This window comes from Helicoverpa zea, chromosome 19, assembly GCF_022581195.2.
Source record: "Helicoverpa zea isolate HzStark_Cry1AcR chromosome 19, ilHelZeax1.1, whole genome shotgun sequence".
Lineage (NCBI taxonomy): Eukaryota > Metazoa > Arthropoda > Insecta > Lepidoptera > Noctuidae > Helicoverpa > Helicoverpa zea.
The window spans coordinates 4,254,321-4,270,230 of record NC_061470.1 but is presented as its reverse complement, the minus strand read 5'-3'; the positions used below and the strand labels follow the sequence as shown (position 1 = coordinate 4,270,230).

Here is a 15,910-nt window from a genome sequence, read left to right as displayed (position 1 = left end):
CTGGTGTTTTATTTCCTTTTCCTTTCATTAATCTGCCTACCCTCTTTCCCAATGGCTTCCAAACTACGATAGATACTGGTCCTACTAGTATTCAACATGGATCTAGAAGCTTCCTAACTCTATATTATCTGACAGATTATAGGTACCCTCTTGGTAAGACTGTAGTAAAAGTTCCAACATCTACTACGCGGTTTGGAATTTGAATACGTTAAGCAACTGGTTGGGTTTGCGATTTTAGGGGGATTTAATCTCTTCGAGTGTTCAATGTAGATGAGTGGACTTAAGCAAGATCAGATTTAGGTAACTAAGTGAATAAAAGAATACGTCATTGCATTTTCTTATCGTTAGGTATTAATTACTGTCTTAGCTACCTAGCTTTAAATATTAACCGTCGTAAGTTTTGAATTGGGATTAACCTACTGACTTCCATTAAATGATAAAAATATGAGAGAGCTCTTAGCGGCATCCATTTCTCATAATCGCAGTATAATAACAAACAATTATCTATGTTGTGTCGTTTTATAACGATTATATTTCGGAAACTTCTTCGTACAGTTATCAGTAAAATTATTGCAATATACCTAATGTTACGACAACAGTAAGCTTTATCCAGTACTTACTCATACTAGCATTTCCTCGCGACTTCGTCCGAATGTGGTATTGTATATTACAGCACAAACTTACTCATACCTACTACTCATAGACACTTAAACAAGGATTAAAAATTCACAAGCACGAAGTAGTAATATAGTGTGTTTTTGTTTTTTAACAAACGAGTAAGTAGGTACTGGGGCCCGATTCTTCTAAGTTAATAATGTCAAAATTGAATAGAAATCGAATCGCAATATGATCGCAATAGCAGTTTTAACCATATCGGGCATTCTGCTACTAATATAAGACCAATCGTATTCCAATGACATTCGATTGGTTTGCGATTGGTCTGCTATTTTGGTGATTTTGGTCTATACGGTAGTTTGCTCTACAATCATATTGCAATCGTAAAATCATTTGCAGACAAAATGATTAATTATTGAATGACAGAAAAGGATAAAAACGTTTATTTCAAAGAAAAAATTGCGGAATGCCATATACACTTCAATCGTAATCGAGTCGTGATTGGATCGCAGTCGAATGTGGATCGTATGTCGCTTAAGTAAAATTAGAAGAATCGGGCCCCTGCTCATTTTGACTTGATAGGTAGGTATCTATTCCGCGTAAATAACATAAAAGTCCGTTGCACACAATTGCTGTAGGTAGTTACATAGTGACACTATTCATTAGCTGTAGGGAAGTTTATGTAAATACATTCCGTCATCCTTGAGGTAGTTTTGTCATGAGATTGGACTTTGTGAGTGAAAACAAAAAACAACATCTATTAATACATTTCATACATATTTTATTCAACATTACAAAATATTTACAGCTAAGTTATTTATACAAGATACAAATTCACGTAAGTAATACATTGCTAGAGGTAATTTGGCAAGTCTGTTTATGATACAAAATTGTTATGCATTAGCTTTTACCCAGCCTAACATCGTTTTTATATTAATTGACAGTGTACCAACTATTTATTGCAAGGCACGTTGATTAGACTTAGGCCCAATTTCCAGGTAGAACACGATTCACGATTACTAATATTTTGCGATAAAAATAAACTATTAGTTACTAAGTAAATCTCTCTTATTTATTGGGCATTAAATGGTCCCTGGAATTACTAGTATCCCATCATCATCAGATAATTGCTCCCACTGTCCACCACTGCTTTAGGTACTTAGTATTCGCCATACGAATGTTTTTACAATGACGGCCTTGGAGCCAAATGTTCTAGTTATGAAATGCTTTTAATTTGTGGACATATCAGATTATTTTAACGCAAGATGTAATCGGTAATTGACTAAAAGTCATAATGTAAGGTCTACATCGAAATTGGGCCTTAAGTTCTAATAAAATTGCTTCGATAAAAGTTTTTAGTCGATTTGAGCACTTTATCACTGGAATTAATTATAATAATACATAGATGGTAGGTTGGTACAATATGGATGCATATACTTATTCTGATGTACATTTACAGTTCATAAGAAACATCCCTCCCTCATTTGATCGGTAATTGCATAAGAGCAAAAGTACAATACCATTATGCCTCACGCTCTTATTAAACAGTTTTTTTGCTAGCAAACTTCGATATAGTGTTAAAACATTTCATTTTCAATATATATTTTATTAAATTTGACTAGATTTAGTGGTAATTCAAAAGGTGACAGACTCGGTTATTCTTAAAAATATGAAATTGATACAGAGATATATGAGACAGTGAAAGCCAGAGAAATCTATACACTTAACTATTATTTTCAATCATCATTATCTGCCTAGCCTTTTCCCAATTGAGTTGGGATCGGCCTCCAAACGATTTTTTATTCAATCGAGTATCTATACTAAGATAAAATGGCAATTTTTGAATAGTTAATGCTTAGAAAAATATTGTAAAAATGTTTGAGACCTCTAAGGCTCTCAATGTCTCATATTAATATGCTGGGTACAGCACTACCAATCTGTCATTGGGGTTGACCGTGGATGATAAATTATATTGGTTATTTGTTCCATGTACTATATCTTACATTTGGTCTATGGCACTAAAAACTTCAGTTCAAAATCCATAAGTAATATTTTTTAAATGTAAGTTTGTCTTAGCATATTGAATATTGTTCTTTTCTTATCAGTAAGCCATTTACCCATTGCATGCCGAAGCGCAGAGATATGCGCGAGACACGATTGATTTTCTATTGTTTTATAATAAGCGACATACAATCAGTTACATTGCATAACCAAGATAGTTTTGTACTTAGGAACCAGAATGATATTATATGCGTAGCTATTGAACATACAATTATATTCATAAGACTTGATAAGACCAATTTACTCTTATAATAAGAACACATTTTATATGATAAAACAAATTCATCCACCACTTTCGAGCTAGTTTACAAAACATGGTTTTAAATGCTATAAAGGCCAAAATTCACTGTGAACATAAACGTTAGTTTTCTTAAAACAACTGTTCATTATCATTTTTTTTTTCAATTTTCAAAGTATAAGTACCTAGATTGTTTTAAGAAAATAGACGTTTAAGTTGTTGATGCACTTGGGCCTAAGTATACTCTATGGTTATTCTCAACAAAATTGTAGGTTTTTCCATTACAACATCTATGGTACACAAAAAACAATAATAACATGAAACAGCCATAATGCAAACTATTAAACAACCTTTTTACATAGACTTTAAAAAGAACAATGGATTATTATGACAGCAACAAAATTACAATGATATGAAAGTATATAAAAAGCGTGCACAGATACATTGACAGACAAAATGCGTTTACAGAATTATTATTCACATAGGTATTAAAAACATTTATACTCAAGATTGCCTACAAAATTATGTTGACAAACTACCTATTTTCAATATTGGATGCATTCATATTTTATATAATTGAATTTATAAAATGATATAAGCGTATTTCACTATGGTTCACCACTTTAACAGCAAATAATATTAAAAAAAAACACATCATCATTGTATAAAAATGTAGGGAACGTCCAGACACCAAGATTTCAGTGTAAATAAAAGAAAGTGCAAATTCGTATTGTTGACCTATAGATTGTAATGTGCAATTAGAAATACTTTTGAAAATACCTTACCCTTTGTTCTCCTTACTACCTCGAGTCTTGGCATTGCGTTTTAAGCTGCTATTACTGTAAGCAAAACAATTTTCAATTCAAAAGTTTGAGACTAAAAAACAATTGCACATAACTCTTTAAAATTTAAATTGATATAAAATAAAGTTAAATAAGATTTTAATTGTGTATCAACAATATTAGAACCTTTTGGACTGCATAGCTAAATTCCCCGGACCGCAACGTAAAACTCAATATTAGATCTAACTACTGTGGTTAAAATTAACTACCTTTTCATTTAGCGTGAAAATGCATAAAAACGTGTGTTGCCAGAAACAAATACCTTTCAAGTACCATAAATATTAGCACCCAAATTGAAGAAAAATCAACATATACATACTTTTTTGTCTGTATCTACTTGTTAGTACTATCTACACAGGTCAGTATGAATCCAAACATACCTTTGTTAAGAGTAAATATCTCGGTATTTTCTTGGTTGATAATGTAGCAGTAAAGTAAGAATATATTTAATTTTTATATGTAATTTTATATATATGGGTTTTCAAACGTATTAGTAGTGTTTATATCTGGTACCGGTTTATTCCTGTTTATAGCGATTTAGTATTTATTGTTATCAACTATTACCACCACCTTGTTATTTATTAGAATTTTCACTTTAGTTGGGTAGTAGGGTGAAATGAGAGGCGCGATAAAAGGTGAATAATTTTTGCGAGTAGATACGCATTCCAGCCTAAAATGTTTACTTGTTTGAGTCCTTTTAGTTTAAGTTAGTTTAACTCAACCAGATCCCAATGCTCGTCTTACAACTTAGTGTGACCAGCCCAGATATATGCAACATATTTATCTTATCTTCTATTCTTTCCATTTCGATTTGATAAGTCTTTTTATGTGGTATTATCCATTTATTGCTTTTATCTGGTTATGTCATAAAAGTACAGAACACATAATCTCAATATTGAACGTCAATGTTGGTTTAGGCCACAAAATTGCATCAAAATGTATTATATACTTGTGCCCATAGTATCTAGCTACAACACACAGGTGATATCTATCTACTCCACATTTTTGATAAAAAAAACATCGCCTTTAAATTAATTATTTAGTGATGGCAACACAGATAACACTTGGCAACATTACAACTGATCCCCAGGGATTGCCATACATGATCACATCTTGATATAATCATGAATGAAAATCGATATATTTTTCTCTTTATATGAACATGCTTAGAAGTTCCACTTTTAGAAAAGGAAAATGGTTTAAAATATTTTACATTGAAAACGAATTTTAGTGTTAAAAAGTACTATTGCTTTTTCATCACTTCATAATTAATTTACTCCCATTGGTGCCGACATCTACTCTTATAAAACCATTTATACGCCTGTGGTCCAAGACAGACTAGGCCCGATATATTTTTTTTATGCATTTAATGTATATAAAATCTCTCTTGGACGATAGGCTAGTGCAAATTGCATTCAATTACGCAAAACAATTTCAGGCACATTTATTTTATTGCAGTTTATATATTGCTATATTTCAATTTATTTAATTACATATATAACTACTGATATTTATATCAAAGCAGTATACCATATTTATAATATGAAGAATAACCATCACCGTATAATTTGTCGATATGTTTAAAAAAGGTACATAATATCGATTAGCTGATACTTTTAGTTCAGCTCTAGCCATTATAAATCTATCGATAATCCCGTATTATTTTTATCATGCATTTAATTTCTTATTGCAATAAATAATTAACTAATTGTATCACGTAATTCGAATGCAAGACCCAAATTCATCAACAGCATAGTCTGTCCTTCTTAAAACAACTATTTACTAACGTAAAAATACAAACAGTTGTTTAAACAAAACTGACGTTTATATTGTCGATAAACTTGAGCCAAACCGTTAGTTGCAGAAAGATCCATTAAAATTAGTGTCAATCCCCACTGAAAGAGCAGCGGCCGGCAGCGGCCGGCAGCGGCCGTAAATGCAAGTGATTGAGCGCGAGCGCGGCGGGCCGCTCTTACATTGTCCGTGCTCTTACGGCCGCTGCTCTTTCAGTGGGAATTGACCCTTAAAGATCTCTAAATCTATTGCTAACTCCGTCTTTGTCAACAAAAGTGTTAGCAATAGATTTAAAGACGCTTTTATTAACACGCTTATATTAACTTCACTCGTAACTATGTATGTAAGACAATCTTGCAATCTTAATGACCCACTTCCCGGTCTTTGATTAGGATGAAATTTTGCACACGCTCTGACTTCTGATGACAATACATGACTAGTTATAAAAAGCTTGATTACGTTACAAAAAGCGTGATTTTTAAACTATGTATTTTTTTTAATGGATCTTTCTTCAGCTGAAAGTGTCACATATTTTTTTTAAATCCCAGTTTGTGATACGACAAACTAACAAACAAACAAGCTAGCTACCCTTTACAACCGTTGGTGGAGACCTGTTTTACCGGCTAGTGATGTACTTAGGCTCCATGTGGCCAGTATCTGACAGTGAGCGTAGAACCACGTTGCCGTTTGGCATTATCGATAGCCAGGTGATGGATGCGTGGTTTAGCGATATTCGGAGCCAACCTTCAGGCGGGAATTGGAGTGCTCTGGAAGGGAAAAAATATCATAGTTATTAACTAAAAATCTTTTTATTAAAAATAGTATGTATTGAAAAATATTGAGTTTAAAATAACATATTATGAAATTTAGCGATCTTCATTCCAGAGTATAGTATTTTTTAGTTGATTTAAATTCTTCAAGAGTAGTCTTGTCCAAATTGGATATGATGTGAATAAAAGGTCTTGCTACAATCTGACAATGCGATTATATAGCTATAATATGCCAAATAAATAATAATAAACTGAAGTGTAATATGCAACTTGCCTCAATAATAGCAATAAGATTTATTCATAATGCTGCTTATTTATTATGTACCTATTGTTCTTTTTACCCTCTTTATTTCTTTTATTTTACTTATTTAGAAATCGAAACATATAACATGTAAAGCATACTATAAGTATTACCCTTAACACAATCTTATCCTACCTAACTCGCTATAAAAAGTTTACCTAATACAAACTGAAAAAATATATAAAAAATACTCACTTGCAAACGAAAAACCGTATAACATTCGCATGACAGACCAACAGCGTGTACGAGTCCTCCGTCTGCTCAGGGGGGGCTCGGTAGAAGTAGCGACGGAACCCGGCCTCGATGCGAGCGCTGTCCTGGAAGAACTGCTGCACGTGCCAACAACAGCATTACTATACTCGCCAGTTGCATTCCAATTTAGAACTTATGTGTATTAGGATAAGGTTGAGTTTGGAGGGAAATATTGTAGCGATAGGAAATTTGAGAATTGCCTGCGCAGTCCAATTGACAACTTATATGTATTAGAATAAGGTTGAGTTCGGTTTTGGTTGAAGGAAAGTAGTGTAAGAATAGGTAGTTTGCAATTTAGTATGTAATTTGTGTTTGAAGCCTTTAGTTCTTGTAAAAACAACATGTGACCTACTCCATAAAGCACAAGCCTCTGAAGTGTGTGGGTATGGTTACTATTTTCCATACAAAGTCATTTGGCTCTAGGTAGGGGGTAACCTTGGCTTGAAACTGCTTCTCTTAAAATGCTATGGATATAATAGTCGAAAGGGGTAAGGTTTAGATTAAAGGGAATATAAAAGTTAAGGAAAAGGATCACACCAATTTACTGCAGATTTCAATAATCAATCTCTTGGTGAAGTTTCTTAATAGAGCTTTAATTTAGACATGATTGTTCTAACTTCTATCTCTAGTAAGTAAATCAAAAGATAGATAAGTTATTGAAATTCAGCTAATAAATGACGTAAGGTTAGGACGAAATCATGGATTTGTTAATGAAATGCAATACTGGGTTGTACAGTACAAATATAAATGGCAACTATACATGCAATCATATGTCCAAATAGAATGACATTTAACAGGTCCACCTTCTTATAAAACTTAGTCTTTAATCTTAGGTTAAGGTCATTAACTTCAGGACAAAGGTTTAAATTAGTGCTACAAATACTTTTCAAGACCCTATTGTATAATAAGGAGAATGAAGTTTAAAAACATGAGCCGCACATATTTTACTGTCTGTTCCCTAAATGCAAAAGTAATTCTGCCTGTCCGTTTGGTTTTCACGCGCCAAAACTACTCAACTTAAATGAAATTTGGACAGACAGAGCACGAGAAAGGGCTGTCTGAGTGAATATAATGTAGGTACTAAGTTGAGATGATGAAAGAAAATAAGATGTTCCCATAAGTACAGAATACAGAAACAGAAATTGGCATGTAGTTCCTTAGAATATAGGCCTTCAAGGCAACAGACTTTTCAGCTATACAATATGAGCATAGATATAGATAGCAAGAAGGTTATCCTAAGGTGATCAGAAGATTTGAATTTCCAATAAGCCTTTAAGACTTTCAGTAACATTTGAATAAGCAGCTCTGAAGTTGTGAATGTGAAAAGAGTTAGTATCTAGAAATTCTACAACAATAATTTCTGGGTGTGTTTGTAGATATGTGTATTGTAGTTCAGAAACATTTTGATATGCACCTTTATCTGTTTTCTTTGCTATCTTATTTACTTTGATCAGATGTTAAGACAACAAACCTATATTTTATCTTTAAGTGTCTACTTAATATATTTTTATTTTAAAATCAATCTATCAAGTTCAAAAGTATTGTGTTATAAACCATCTAAAATAGTTGAGTTGAATATATCCCTCGCGCGTTAACAAAAGAATTCCGTTTGTTGACCATCGCTCTAGAAATGAATATGTTAGCGTTACTTCAATAGAATAACTACTTACAAAATGAATTGTATAAATGAACCAATTCAAAAGGATAAATGGTAATCTGTAACAAAGGGGTAACCTTATTCAGGTATCATTCGCTAAAAATGCAACATATATCAATGTTTAACATATTGTAATTTAAGAGAAAATGAAGGTTTCTTATACATGGTACAGCGCCATACAAAGGTCAACGTACGAAATTCTTTTGTCAACGCGAGCATGATATTATAAGACATAGTAAAAAAAAAATGTAATAATACTTACTTTAGGTTCCGGCCTCCAATGTCCAACAGGAGGTTCTGGAGGTATCGGAGCTCCTTCTTCAATCAACTGACAGTCTTTAACTTCTATATCCTTATCTAAGTGCTTAGCTATAATATTAGCCGTCTCCTGGGCTCTAGTCATGGTTGATTGGACTAGGAGGTCCCATTTTATGTCAAGGTTGGCCAGTCTTTGGCCTGTGAAGTCTGCTTGGAGACGGCCTGCAATGGTACAGAGTATTTGTTAAGTCTTAACATTTTTTGACTCTAAATGCAAACATATTGATGCTAGGTAAAAGATATAACTGAATTGATATCAGAAAGCAAAGTGATTATTTTGTATCTCCGTCTTCACAAAAAAAATATATTCTTAACAGCTAACAAAAAGAATTGGAATTCCAGCAAAAATTCTATTACCATGGGAAAGGAAGAATTTGTTAAATTATGTTAATTGTATCTGTATGAAATCAACAATATACTAAATATGTAAACATTACATTCAAAAATTAATGAATGGATTGATGTCCCATTATAGTTATTTAGAATAGCATCATACTGATCTTTTTTATAAAGATGAGGTAGTAATTTGGGCACTGGTTAAGTCTTGGATGGAAAGCTAGTCATCGCATCAAAAAAACATGTTATAGTCATATTACCCAAATCCGTAAGAGTCCTATCGGTATCCTTAGCACCATCAATATTGTACTGTCCATGTCTGATCAGGAAGAGATGCCTTACAGCACGGCTCTTAGCCTTCTCCAGCTTTTCATTGTACTTGTTGTCATCTTCAGGACGGTCACCGACCGACCGCTTTATTGGTTTCACTAGACATTCCGGTTCCCGGCTGTAAACGGGAGGTGATACTGTCAATACTATGTAAATGTACATTCTACTTACATCATGGATGCGATAGTTTGTAAGTATGTCATGTATGTTTGTTCGTTACTCTGTCACATAAAAACTAGTACCTAGTAGGAGTAGTGAAAGTTATCTAATTTTTTTTTAATATAGGGGTCATTCTAAGTTAAGAGGTAATTCGTTGTATGAAATGGCGGCACGAGTTTTTTTTTATATATTTTTACTTAAGTATACATTTTTAAATGTAAACGGCTACGTTGAAAACGTTTACAAAGGGGCCAGTCAATTTTTTGGGTTTATCTCGTTTTATAAACCAGGGGAAATACACAGTACAAGGGAGAGACAAGGTGTACAGGGGAAGATACTTCATGAACAGGGAAGAGATAAAAAATATAACATGGTTAATTTTAAGAATCATCTTTATTTATTTTAATTATGAATTATTTATAATCAGACTTTTAATTTCTTAGCAGTCTTATGTGCTAGGTACAAAACATGAAAAACAATAATAAAAAGAAACAAAAACAAAAAATTCTCTTTAGAATAACAGTAACTTGAAATATGGAGAGAAAAAGCAAAAAATCGTAGAAGACGTTTAGCACTCCAAGATATAAGTAATGCTTTTGTAACACCACCATGTTCAGATAATGAAGGCCCACCGCCTCCTCAAAATATAAACAGGCGAACGCAGGCAGCACAGCAAAAGTCAACTTTTTTTTTAACGACGTCAAAAATCATCAAAAGTCGCAGGCCTTTTATGTGCCAAGGCCGCGGTATTTCTTTTGAACAACCCGCAGCCCTGGCAGGCCTTGGCCCTACTGGGCCCCGCTGGGGATGCTGACATCTCTTTGAGGAGCGCGTGGAACAACGCGCGCCGCCGACACGGGTCTGTTGTCTAAAAATAGACAAGAGCAATGAGCCACCCGAACTCACCGCTCACAGACCTACGCCTACGGTGGCCGGGAGTCGTCTCGCGACACCCGGCGCCCGTGGTGTCTACCTGCTCCAGCGCAGCGGCCGGGATGGGAGAGGTGCGAAGCAGTCATGCTCGAGAAGGAGGCGACGGCATCCCATTCCCTCTCGCCCCGGACCATGGCCTGAACCAAGGCCGGACGCGAGAGGTCGCCGCCGCCTAAAGCCTCGACGAGGACCCGGCGGTGCCCTTCCCACGCAGGGCACTCCTGGACTGTATGGTCCACCGTGTCCTCGGGGCTGTCCGCACAGTGGTGACACCCAGGCGCCTCCTCACGACAGATTCGATGCAGGTACCTCTCGAAACAACCGTGATCGGTGAGGACCTGCGTCATGCGGTACGTGAGGGCGCCGTGACTCCTCCCGAGCCACTCCTCAAAGAGGGAACTTACCGCCACTATGGTGGCGTGCCCTGCACTGGGTTGCGACAGTCGTTCCCTCCAGGCCACCATGAGATCGCGCCGGAGCTCCGCCCGCTGCTCGACAACTTGCCGCGGCAACGGAGTTCCCTCCCGGCCCTGAGCCTCCTCGCGCCAGTAGTACAGGCGCAAGAAGACTCTCGCCTCCAGATCCCACGGTGGCAGTCCGGCAGTAGGCCAGCTGCTTCGCGGGAGATCGTGCAGCAAAAGTCCACTCGACCAAGAAAAGGAAGAAACCTGAAAATAAAAAAACAAGCGGAAGAAATAGATCCACTTAAATCTGTGCAGTCCAACGCTACAAAAAAAACAAGTACAACGATGAAATACTTATCCGGGTCATTTTTAATTCTTTGATATCGTAATCGTTTGCTATCCTCTTCTTTTCAAGCCATTTTTCTGTAAATAAAACGTAATATTGTATTGTAAAGCTAAAATAAGCATAACGCCAAGTAAAGGATTAGAGAAAACTAGAAGTATTAATGGAAACGCGTAAAAATGTATCTCCCCTGCGACCTCAGCATGGCGATTCTATCTCTATTCTACCAAGAAACGACAAAGCTCTTTCTTTCCCACTCGACATGTCTTCTACCCGAGCATGGCGCGAGCTGTAGACTCGCGTTTCTATCAAGAGAAAGACTTTCCATAGCAACGGATAAGTAGCTAGTGATGGGTCGTTCTGCGATAAATTTACGTTTAGTTAGCCAAAAAAATGTGTCAATGCACTATTTTTCACGCATGAACCTATACATAAACTCACGTAACTCAAAGCAACAACAAAACGTATACATCGAACTTATTTCTTATCTGTGGAACTAAAATGGTTCATGTTGTTTGTTTACAAAAAACGATTATTGTTGTTGATTTTACTTAATTAAATAAACATATTGGTGAATACTGCGACAAGAAAAAAGTAAGTAGATTTTGAGATTAAATAAATAAAGTACTGATTATTCCAATAATTGTGTGTAATTAATCTAAACGAACATAATAATTATTATCCATCCATACGATGAAAAGAACAAAGGAAAATAACATAATAATCTCAATAAATGGTGATTGGTGGCATTGTCTGATAAAAACTTTGCCATGCACAGTTCAATGTGTTCCTCACTGTTATCTTGCTTCCCTATATTATTGCCCGAAGTGTTTTTACTTTCGCCGTTACAAAAATTGTTTATTTACAGCGTACGAAGTCCCATCCAATAAGCAGAGAAGATGGAATCGCGATCCATTGGGTAACGAAGGCCACGATAAATAAGAATGGGTCCGTATTCAAAAGCGACTGAAAAAATATGGAAAAAGAACCGAGTTCTTGGCATACAATGCTGACACGAGAAATATTCTATTAGTAAGTGTCTTTAAATAATATTCATTTACTAGTAATAGTTCCCCAGACTTGTTGACTTCATTCTAGCAAAACTCATGCTTTGTTTTCAAAATATAATTATGGCAATAATAATTATAGTACCTATTTGTTACTTGTGTGATATAATATAAGCAACAACTCTTAAGATAAAAAATAAAATGAGACAATCATTTACACAGAGGTAAAGGTTTATTTACATAAAATTAAGGCTACAGATAAAGTCATTTATTCAAAATAGGCTGAAAATCAGCAGCAGAAACGGTGGAAGAAACTCCCCAGCAACTCGTTGATATACAAAGATGTTCATAATAGTTGCTCTTCTGTGAGTTGCAGCTTGTAGTAAGCTACCACTAAGGTCATTAGTGTGTCTCTCTCTCTGCCTTTCTTCGGGAAGAGTTGTAGCATAGGCACCCTGCAAAAAGAAATAACTGTTTGGTAAAGAGTTTTTACAAGAATTATTTTACAGTATAATATAATAAAAGAATAACATACTGATAGTGATACATTATCAGCATTAGTATTGGTGTCATGGGCCAAGACCCTAACACAACTAGAATCCCCTGAAAATGAATGATTATTTAATTTTGTGTTCTTGTTTCAGATTACAAAAAAAGGATGCTAAATGACAGCTGAGCCTTCAGTTTACAAATTATAAATTATTGAAATTATATTATTTAATAAAGAATGTGAATATTAAAATCATAATGGTTGTTTATTTAAAATGTCTATTATTTCTTAGCAGATAAAACTGTCCAATTCTAGTCATATAGCCTGCGCAGTTCGTTCTTAATGAGAGAACTATTGAAAATTGATTGTTTATGAACTCTGTCAGGATAATTGGCATTTATGTTCAGTATTTTGCACTCAGTATCTACAATCTGAAATAGAGGTTATATCTAATATTAGGTATACTAACCTTGTATTCACTGCAAAAACAAATTGTTTAAAAAATTTGCTAACAATGGTTAGTAATGTTGTTAATGACCTAAGCAGGACCCGAGCAAAGAACCTGCAACAATTAGGCTTTGTTAAATATTTTTCTTCTGTTAATCATTTTCTTGCAATGAAGGGCAATACTTACATAATAGACAAAATAATCTTGGAAACAATAATAAATGAATTGAATAGATATTTCTTTATTTAAATCTCGATATATAAGGACGAAAACTTTGTCATATTTTTGGTTGATAACAATTGGAAAGCACAACGAAATAAAATAGACTGTAGGTACTTACATTGACAAAAACAGGCAGACCCTGAGATATAGGAGACAGATTCCTGGCACAAATACTGCACCATCTCTGCACATTTACGTTTTCAATGTCGAGAGGCACACACGGTTAACACTCGCATAGCTCGTTCTTTGAGCTTTACACTGATTCTTCTCAGCATAAAAACTGACCACATGACGACGGTAGGACACCGACATACTTTGTAAATGCTATTTGAGAACTTAAAATTATAATAATATTCTTGTCTACTCTTGTCTAGGTCCGATGAGATGTAGAGTATTTGACATTTCATATAGAAAGTTATATCTACACCCAAATGTCAAAAGTAGAGAAAATATAGTCGTCATGCTCGACACGATAGACACATGTCGATGGAGAAAAGAAACATTTCTTTTCTCGATGTCAAACATCGCCATGCTCGGATCGATAGAAATCTTTCTTCGATCTGTCATTTTGTCGATTCTCCGGTAGACAAAAGCTGTTTCTATGGCGGTCATGCTAGGCCCGCTGGGGAGAGACATTTTTCTTATATTAGAGCTTATTGTGACTTAATTACGTACATTTCTGCAATAAATTTGAGTGACCACATAGGAAACATTTAGTTTTAAGTGATAAATAGGTTATTTGTAAAGTTTATTGAAAAAAAATGTATTTTTTTGTTGTTGCCGTCGAAAGTACTTCTTAACTTAGAATGACCCATAGACAGAACCTGAGCATGACTGAATTAATAATCAGTCTTATACCCCCACATTCAGAGACATTTAATGATTACTTAAGTTACTCCTTAGTGACGGATTGTCAAATAAATCCTTCACTAAGGAATAGCTTATGTAATCATTAAATGTCTCTGAGTGTGTCCAATAAAGTAATTATGATACTTATTTAAACAAATAATTTAAATTATCTACTCAATTAACGTGAAGACAACCAATAAACAACCTCCAATGTCCTTTAATATTACTTTTTAAGACTTGCAACTTGACTACCAAACCAAGTATAGTCTTGTATATGGAAGTCAAGGTAAACTATCTTATTGAAATGTTGATAACATATTCTCAATAAGGAAAACTCTTTTAAACCATACCTAGTTTCTACTAGGGGAAGTCCCTTAAATTGTTTTCTATATACATATTTTCTATGATGGGAACTCCCTAAAATAGTGTTTATCATAATCTTATTGACCTAACAGCCCTTTCACACGGCAGTCCAGTTTTGCGGGACCGGCATTTTACTGTATCCTGCAAAACTGAACTACGTGTGAACACAGCGTCCGTTTTTGCAGGATTCCCACTTTTTACTGGACGAACGATCAAGTTTCAAGTGACAAAACCGAATCGCACAAATCGACGGGAACAGCATTTTGCAGGATCCTGCATGCGGTTTGCTCATGTGAACACTAGCATATAATATCTTTTGCGATCAAACGGGATCCTGCAAAAAACGGTATCCTGCAAAAAACTGGACTGCCGTGTGAAAGAGCCGTAACACTAAGACAGTCTAATAAGATTTTCAAAGTTAGTGTTATTATGTTTCATATTTGTGGAAGATTTTAAGGTCACTAGGTAAACGACCTACCTACATTGAAGAGTACGTTAAAATTTATGCGCTCTTTATCCGCTTTTAGCATCAAAACATTGATGTCATAAAGTAGGTTATGACCTGCTTACACTAGAAGCCATCTGCATGAATAAAACCTTCGTACTGAGCTCAGATAAGGATTTGAATACAAAAGTGAACAATACTATGTATCTAATAGGCCTTAGACACGCTATTTACTTACTAATTATGCAAACAAATCATTATTTCGTGACCGAAAGTAAGTATCAGATATTTTGATAAAACAAAGTACTTACTGGTCCCAATTTCTATCCCATTGAACGCTAGGAGTAAAATTTGTGGTCCAAGCGTTGTGAGCGATAGATCTCCTCTCATCTGTGTCATTATTTATTCGGTAATACGCTAAACCGCCTCCAACGGCACCCAAACTTAGCAGAGCCACCTTTTGAAACCTCGACCACGTAGCCATGTTGATTTAATTAATCGCCGGCACGACAATACAATACCATTTGCGGTAGTATTTTTTGCCGTAATTCTATTTATAGGAAGTTTATTTGAAAATCAGTTCGCTCACAAAATAACCTCCTTGCTTCCACGACGTTTTGCAAACTGACCAAACTGACAGGTTCAAAGAGATTTCAATAGAGTTGGGAAAGTGGTTAGTGCTGTCAACTAAAGTTACTAATCAACTAAAGCATTTAAAATGTACTATTTACGT

The 15,910-nt window shown here is 35.0% G+C and overlaps 1 protein-coding gene and 1 long non-coding RNA gene across 6 annotated transcripts; one reads left to right on the top strand and one right to left on the bottom strand.

Moving 5' to 3' along the window:
* Nucleotides 1-1,379: 1,379 nt before the first annotated feature.
* Nucleotides 1,380-15,806, bottom strand: LOC124639312 (serine/threonine-protein phosphatase Pgam5, mitochondrial). Of its 5 annotated transcripts, none has more exons than XM_047176598.1 (6): nucleotides 15,489-15,806; nucleotides 9,445-9,632; nucleotides 8,793-9,010; nucleotides 6,817-6,950; nucleotides 6,139-6,317; nucleotides 1,380-3,753 (listed from the first exon to the last, which is right to left on the bottom strand). In XM_047176598.1, exons 1-5 carry the CDS (start codon nucleotides 15,659-15,661, stop codon nucleotides 6,167-6,169), a joined length of 864 nt encoding a protein of 287 aa, XP_047032554.1. In that variant the 5' UTR covers nucleotides 15,662-15,806; the 3' UTR covers nucleotides 1,380-3,753; nucleotides 6,139-6,166. The 5 variants fall into 5 exon arrangements, with proteins under 5 accessions (XP_047032554.1, XP_047032555.1, XP_047032552.1 ...); XM_047176599.1 differs by having other exon boundaries at nucleotides 6,162-6,317; XM_047176596.1 differs by having other exon boundaries at nucleotides 6,171-6,317.
* On the top strand, nucleotides 11,544-13,108 carry LOC124639313. The gene is made up of 3 exons (XR_006985458.1): nucleotides 11,544-11,947; nucleotides 12,222-12,385; nucleotides 13,005-13,108. It is a non-coding gene; the product is annotated as an uncharacterized LOC124639313 (long non-coding RNA).
* Nucleotides 15,807-15,910: the final 104 nt, after the last annotated feature.

Bases quoted from the DNA above. Each gene is read 5' to 3' on its own strand.
- LOC124639312 (XM_047176596.1), bottom strand. From the start codon at position 15,661: ATGGCTACGTGGTCGAGGTTTCAAAAGGTGGCTCTGCTAAGTTTGGGT. The intron at 6,318-6,816 runs GTGAGTATTTTT...TTTCCCTTCCAG, and splicing joins ATACGGTTTTTCGTTTGCAA to AGCACTCCAATTCCCGCCTG. The intron at 3,754-6,170 runs GTAAAACAGGTC...TTTTGCTTACAG, and splicing joins CCTAAGTACATCACTAGCCG to TAATAGCAGCTTAAAACGCA.